At 55.4% G+C, this 7,641-nt stretch overlaps 1 protein-coding gene across 1 annotated transcript; it reads left to right on the top strand.

The window, feature by feature from the left end:
• Window positions 1–2,943: 2,943 nt before the first annotated feature.
• Window positions 2,944–6,533, top strand: ETH_00034875 (troponin C, putative; the record flags this gene model as incomplete). Its single annotated transcript, XM_013375885.1, has 3 exons — window positions 2,944–4,816; window positions 5,045–5,121; window positions 5,247–6,533. The coding sequence occupies 3 exons, from the start codon at window positions 2,944–2,946 to the stop codon at window positions 6,531–6,533; spliced, it is 3,237 nt and encodes a 1,078-aa protein (XP_013231339.1).
• Between the last annotated feature and the right edge of the window lie 1,108 nt (window positions 6,534–7,641).

The following is a 7,641-nucleotide window of genomic DNA, read 5'->3' as shown; positions in this document are numbered from 1 at the left end:
TGTGGAGGAAAGCAGCACGAGCTAGAACACTACTACACGGAGACAATATATTCCTATGAGACAGACAAACACGAGAATATGCAGCATAAATAAAAAGGCGGAAAATGTCAAAGGCTGAAGGAAAGCCGAAAAGAGAAGACGGGGAAGTGAAAAAAGCGAAAGAACACTTAGAAAAACTGTTTGAGGACCTCCTGCGGGACACTGAGAGATGCAAAAGAACAACAGAGAGAGCCCAGCTGAAAAGCCAAGAGGCTCCCACAAGAGTAGATGCAGAAGGACACAACAGAGAGCCCAGCTGAAAAGCCAGGAGGCTAGAAAAGCAAAGTAAAGGCCTCAAGTATGTAAAACAAATAAGACAAAAGAAATGCTTCATAGAGCCCGTCCTCACCATTTTCATTCCCATTTTAACGCCTTCTATACATCCCCTGAGTCTCGGGTTTGTTACATGCTCATCCAGCCAGGACCCTTTCTGTTCTGCGCTTCTTAGATACTGTGTTGCGTATTCAGAATCCCTAATGCCGGGGCTTTCAGTGTACGCAGACCTGCAGCAGCAGCAAGAACAGCAACAACAACAGCCAGCAGCCACTGCAGCAACCGGATGAGTACACCTGAAAACAGACAGGACCGCTGGCAGCAAAAGTAACAACAGCAGCAGCTACAGCAGCTGCAGCACCAGCTCAAAGGACGATACCGGAGGCAGCAGCAGCGGCAGCAACAGGAAGAACGTCTCAATGCAGCAGATTCGACAAGTTCAAAAGGAACCCCATGCATCACAGAAGCAACGAACGCAGCAGCAGCAGCAAATCCCGTGGAATTACGTGTATTTGGAGAAGTCCTCATTGCTGTAGTCCGTTCCCGCAGTTGGAGGCGCAAACGCCAAAGGCAAAGGGGCCCCCCTTGAAGCTCCTGCAGGCTGGGGCGGAGAGGGAGGAGGCTCAGAGAAGCCCGTGAAGGGCCCCGAGGGAATGGGGGCCCCCTTTGGTGGGGGTGCTGCAGCGCATGCAAGAAAAAGGCAGCTCAGAGGCCCTCAGCCGCAAACTGAAAAGTCTGGGCTCTTGGAAAATCAGCACCAGCACTGCTTCTCCTTGCTGCTGCTCTTCTTCCACGCGAAGCCAGCTTCAGCAGCTCCAGCGGCTGCAGCACCAGCGCAGCGCAGCTCTCACGCGGAGGCAACGTTTGGAGTCCTGGGGGGAGTTCTGGGAGACTTTTGTCTGTCTGGGAGTTGTCCTTTGGGGCGGAAGAGCCCCCAAAGAGCCTGATAGCAGAAACCAACGAGCAGCACAGTCACTTTGCTGCTGCTAGCGAGGCTCTAGAGCTCTCTGCGGCTGCTGTAGCCAGCACCCCCACTTGCTGCAGCTCCTGCTGCTCTCTACCCGTCTGCTGCGACCCGACGGTGTGTTCCTGTTGGTAGTGTTTTACGACACATGGAAGGGCCTCCGTGGTGGCCCCGAATTCGCAGATTGCTGCTGCTGCGGGTGTGCTGCTGCTGGAGGTTCCTGGTGCTGCTGCTTGTATTGCTGAGCCCTGCTGCACTCACCAGCTCATCTTGCTTTGGGTAGAAGGGGCTGCTGCCGTTCGTGTTCAATGAGGGGCCCCTAAGGGCCTCCACAGCCAAAAGGACAGCGCACCGCCGTAGCTGTCTTCGAGAGGGTAACCGGTGAGATCTGCATGTGCAATACAGGTTAATAATTCTTTTGTAGCGGGGACAGCACCAAGAGCAGCCTCAGCTACTGCTGCAATCCAGGAACTCGGGGGCCCCACAGCAACAGGCAGCCTGGCCCTTGGCTGTACTGGGCCTATGCTGCAGTCACCCCGCTGCCTATTTTCCGCTAGACCGCCACGAAATAAATTGCTTTCCTTTATTTTTAACATGTTTTTGGTGTCTGTGAGGCAAGGTAACGGATACTTGCTCTATTTAAGGCTTTGAGGTGAAGACTTGGCATTGAGCATCCAAGGGTCTGCGCCTTCCGCGCTGTGTCTCACCAGCAGCAGCTGCTGTGGAGGTGTAGTTACACCTGAGTGGTGCAGGTGTGTGTTGCCATGTCAAATGCAACTTATCTATGTCTTTTAGCGCAGCGAGATCCCACAGTTGCCGCCGCTGCGTTAACAAGGGCCGACCGACAAGCGACACCAGGCCATTAACCGCAACAGCAGCAGCAGCCGCAGCAACAGCTCTATTGAGAGCTTGTAATATCGATTTAGTGTCCCCGCGCTATCTTGATGTGCATTTGCGGGCCATGAAGACTTAGGCAACAGCCGACGGCTCGTAGCTTCAGCAGCGGGGCCAGCAGCAACAGCACGGGCAACAACGGCAGCAGCAGCAGCAACAACTAACAGCTCCTGCAGCAGGAGCAAAAGCAGCAGCTAGAGAAACATCTACAGCCCTTCTCCACCACCGGCCACAACTCCTGTCTTTGTAATTTGTGCCAGATCCAGCACAGCTGTCCGTACAGTGGATTGCAAGTCAGCAGCAAGTGCAGCACTTACAGCAGCAAGTGAAAAGGCCTTTCCCAAAAGGAGAGCTTTCACGTAAGCAATTACAGCAACAGGAGCACAACTGCAGCAGCAAACTCAGCAGCAGCTTCCTCACTAGGTACACCGGGAGCTGCAGACGTAGCTGCAGAACAAATGTAGCCGCTGTCGCTGCAACAAATGCAGCAAGTAACAACTGCAGCACCGGCAACAGCAGGAGCAGCAGCGGCAGCCGAACCAACAGCCACAATCTCTGATTCGAATAGTCCAGCAGCGCCAACAGTTGCAGGAGCAGCAGCAGTAGCAGAGTAAGCTGTGTCAGCAGCAACAGCAGCTTTTCGGCTGCTGCTGCTGCTTGGTGGCGCTTCTGCGAAGAAACCTTTCTTCGATCTGTGCGGGCTTTCAACTCTGAGCCACACAAGTCAGGTCTTGAGATTTAAATTGATCAGTTCTTACAAAGGGCTTCTCGTTATGGATGAGGGGCCCCTTGACGAAGACGGGGGGCCCCCACTGTCCCGCTCGGGGGGGCCCCTGTCTCGGATTGCCCCTGTCAGGTTTTCTCCGTGTTTGCAGCTGCTGCAGAGGCTGCTGGATGCGAAGGGAGACAGTCAGATTAGGGGCCTTGCAGGAATTGCAGACCAGAGGCAGCAGCAGCAGCAGCAGCAACAGCACCTGCTGCCGGGTGACGGCACGACCCCACGCAGCCCCGCAGCAAACGCTGCAGCTGAAGGGGACGATATGAGCGTTAATAGCAGCGGCAGCAACAGCAGCAACCAGGGCAGCAGCAGCAGCAGCAGCAGGAGATGGCTCTCAGTGCGTGGAGGAACCACGAAAGCCTCCACCGTCTCCTCAGGGGCCTCCCGCTGGGGCCTCTGTAGCCCCCGAGATGGGGGAGCAAGCACTTTTATTGGAGCTACTGCTGCTGCTGCTGCTGCCTCTGAAGGTTTGCTGGCTGAGTCGGAAGCAGCGCTGTTCTCCTCGTTGCTGCCGACTGCAGGAGCAACAGCAGCAGCAGCAAGTAAGACTGGAAAAGCACCAAATGCAGCAGAACGTGAGGAGTCAGTGTCTTCATTAGGCGACGGGGGCCTTTCTTGGTGGGGGTTCGATGGGGTTCCCGAGAGCAGCTGCAGCAACAACAGCAGCAACAGCAGCAACAGCAGCAATGCCAGCCCCAGGGGCGACAGCAGCAACCACGTGGCAGAGGCGTACTACTTCCTCTCAGAGGACTCACAGCAGCAGCATCAGCAACGACGAGAGCAGCAGCAACAGGCACTTCTTCTTCGGGGAGAACAATTAAGCAGCAAGATCTCACAAGCTGTTCAAGATCTTTCCACCAACATCACCGACCCTGCCAGCAACGTCAGCAGCAGCGACAGCAACAGCAGCATTTCAGCCGCCCTCAACAGCAGCAACAGCCGCCAGTGGGGCTTCTTGTGGCTAAGACGGCTGCTGCGATGTTCTGCGGCGCTGCTGCCTCCTGGACTATATCGCGGCGGGGCCTTTCTGGGAGCAGCAGTTCATCACGAGGCTGCTGCGTCCTCCATGTCAGCAGCGGCGGCTGCAGTTACGGCGACGACAGCAGCAGCAGCAGCAGCAGCAGCGAAACAAACGCCGACTCCAGTAACAGCCGCACTATCGCAAAAATCCGATGGGGGCGGCTCGATTCATTCTTCTGCTTTGCTTGCAGAGACCCTGCCACAGGAGGCGGTTGTTGCTGCTGCCGCTGGTATGCCTGCCGCTGCTGCTGCCGCTGCTGCTGTTGCTGCTGCTGCTGCTGCTGCCTCCAGTCCGCACCATGAAGCAGCAGATCCCTGTTTCCCTGAAGCACAAAGTGCATCAGCACCAGCTGCTGCTGCTGCTGCTGCTTTGGAGGACGGCATTCCCGATTCCAGTGATGTTTGGCATTTGCGAAACGACGCAGCGCTTCCGCCCTTACAGCACAGTCGCCGGAGCAGCAGCAGCAGCAGCCGCAGCAGCGGCAGTGGGAGCTGCTGCTCGACGGATGATGCTGAGTGGAATGAACTCTGGCACGCTGCTGCCAAGTGGGCCACTGGCGGCGGGGCGTCCGCGCTGGAAGGAGATTTGCTGATGCTTGCTGCTGAGCTGTTGAAAGTTGCAACTGGTATTGCAGCTACTGCTGCGGCTTTGCACCGCCAAGCTCTTCTGGACCTTTTTAAATGCCAGCGTCGGGAACAGAAAAGCAGACAGCCAATGCCGCGGCAGCAGCAGCTGCACCAGCAGAAGCAGCAGAAGGCGCGCTGTCTGGCAGCAGAAGCAGCTAGGCTCTCTCTAGAAGCTTTGGCGTTTACGGAGAGATCCCGCAGGCTTGCAACAGACGTAGTTGGTAAATTATGCAGTGGCAAGCACTGCAGCAGCAGCAGCAGCAGCATGTGCGGCGGCAGCTACAAAAGCAGCAGCAAGTCTCATCTAAATGGCCAGTTTTCTGCTGACAGGCAGCACCGGCCCCGCTCTGCTTTATAAAGCCTGTAGAAATTCCTTGGATATCCATCTGGGCAGACGACCTGCAGCCGCTGCAGTGCTCTTAATTGATTATTTGTTTGTTTGTTGTCAGGAGAGCTTTCTTGCCGCATTGTCTTTCGCGCAGCTCTGTGTCTCGCCAGGTGGTGTCTTGCAGTCTGCAACTTCAAGGTCTGTCCGTGATGCCGCGTCTGCTGCTGCTGGCTTTGCTGCTGTTGCGTTTTCTGCCAGTCTTGCTGTTCGATTGCTGCTGCTGCTGCTGCGTGACCGCCTCCCTCGTGTGTGCGTTGCAATAGGCTGGCGCAAAGATCACTGCCGCTCCGTTTCCGCCGCTTCTGCTACTGCCGCCTTTGCCACCACATCAGAGGAACCGCAGCTTGCTGCTGCTGTTGTACAGCCAGCAGCAGCAAGCGGAGCAGCAGCAAGCAGCGCTCTTGCCCCCGCAGTCCGCCCCACACAAGCAGCAAACCTTTAATGAAGATGCATGCTTCCTCCAAACGGCTGCGACCAAGAAAGCAGGGCTCGAGGAGAAGCCTCTTAGTGGCCCTTTGTTAACGCCTTACTCCCAAGAGTATCATTTGCTGCAGCATTGGAGCCATATGGGCTGTTGCCACTGCAAGTTTTGTGCTGCTGCAGAGGGCTACCTGCCAGGCGCCTTTGCTTCGCTAGGAGGCTTTTCGTCTGCAGTCAGCAGCAGCAGCAGCAGCAGCAGCAGCAGTGGGTGCAGCAGCAGCTGGAACCTGAGGTGGCCTCCTGAAGACATGCAGAACAACGCAGCCAACATGTATGACTTTGTCGTCAAGAGGGCGGAGCTGCTGCTAACTTTGGTTGCAGAGCAGCTCAGTGCTGCGTCTGCTGCTGCTGCTGCTGGGCTGGAAGCACCTGACACAGATAAAAGCAGCAGTCGTGCTGCTGCTGCTGCTGAGCTGGAAGCAACTGACACAAATAGAAGCCGCAGCTGCACGGCCACGGAGGAAGCTGAAGATATCCCGGCTGAGACTGTTGCTGCAGGGGCTCAAGGGGCGTCAGCAGAAGAAGCAGTTGGAGGAGCTGCAACAGCAGGAGGAACTGCAGCAGCAGCAAGCATTTCGTTTAATTTGAGGGGCACTTCTCCGGCAGCAGCAGAGGAGGAAGTAATAGCCAATGCACCAGCACAAGCAGCAGCAGAAAGAGCAGCTGCAGCACCAATAGATGCGAACACTGCAGCTGCTGCTTCAGCAGGTATCTGTGAGGGCCTTTTTTTCAGACTGGAGGCTTCTCGTGTGCTGCTGGAATTTATTCACAAGGCTCAGGTGTCCAGGCAGCTCTCCGTCAAAGTTGCAGAGCTTACTAAATGGCGACAGGAGCTGCTGCTCTTTTTTAAGGATCTGACGCGGCGCGAGCAGCAGAAACACCAGAGGCAGTTGCAGCTGCAACGGCAGCAGGAACAGCTGCAGAAACAGCAGGCGCGCCAGCAGCAGCTGAAGCAGCAGCAGGTGCTGCAAAAGCAAGAACAGCTGATTCAGCAGGAAGAGCAGCAGCTGTGGCAGCAGCAGCAACGAAAACCGTATGAGCAGCTGCCGGGGAATCTGTCGATGTCCTAATATGGGCCGTTCTGTTCCTTATGAAGTTTTTTTGACATAACGTCATTCATGTGTATATGTCTTTTAAGTTGTGGGCCGTATTGTTTAAGTCGACAACTGAAAGTCCTCAAAGGGAGAAATGCGGTGCATGCTTTCACCATTTGACATGCAGGAAAAAGTCTACCAACTTAGTTGCTAGGAAGGAGAGCCTAGGAGCCTCTAAGTATTAGTTAATCAGTGTTGATTTGCAGAACGTGCATTGGCCAGCTGCAGGGCTATTCTCATCTAGCACTGCGTGGCCCCCCAAAATTAGGAGAACAGAGCTTTTTTTGCTGTTATTTGGCGAAGTGCAGGCAAATTGTGGAGGTAACGGTCGACGAAGACGGTAGCAGCGGCAGCTGCAGTGGCCACAGAAACGGCAGTGGCGGCAACGGGAGGAGGAGCAGCAGCTGCAATAGGGGAGGCAACAGCAGCAGAGATAGTGCTAGAAAAGGACCCAGAAATGCTCATAGAAACAGTTAGAGATGGACGCAGGAGGGAGGACGGCAAACGCGGGAGTTGGAGCTACGAAACCAGCTGCGGCCAGCCGCACCAAAACGACTAGTTACAGCCACAGGAACACAAGATCGGCTGAAGCCACGGCTCAAGTTTTAGTGACGAGCTCATCTACAACTACAGGAGCAGTAGCAGCCACAGAACCACCTACATGCGTGTGACAATTCCAGACGCAAGACCAGCTGCGGCCAGACAGTGTCTTCCAGCCGTTTCCCCGACCCAGGCACCAAATAAATAGACAAAAAAGATTGCAAGAACTCCAAAACGCAGGATTCACGTCCCTCGGGCTGCGAAGCCCTGCTCAGGGTGGTTCGTGGGCCTCAGGGGCGCTGGAGTGACCTTGGCTGTGGGGCCCGCTGCGTTTGCATTGGCCTTCTTTCCACTGTTTCCCCCCAATAGCTGATGAAATATTACACAAATAAAAGCGGGGAACCAGTGTGCTTGCTGATGGGTTGGCTTTCTGCGTCGTATGTACACATGGACGTGAGCTAGCCAGGGCCCCAGTCGGTGACGGCCAGCTAGGTAGGGCTCAGGCAGCCATTTGAAGGAGAAATAGGTATTTACTTCTCATCAA

This window comes from Eimeria tenella, genomic scaffold (assembly GCF_000499545.2).
Source record: "Eimeria tenella Houghton genomic scaffold, Eth_scaff30, whole genome shotgun sequence".
Classification (NCBI taxonomy): Eukaryota; Apicomplexa; class Conoidasida; order Eucoccidiorida; family Eimeriidae; genus Eimeria; species Eimeria tenella.
The sequence above is the reverse complement of the archived record's forward strand: the minus strand, read 5'-3'. Positions and strand labels throughout refer to the sequence as shown.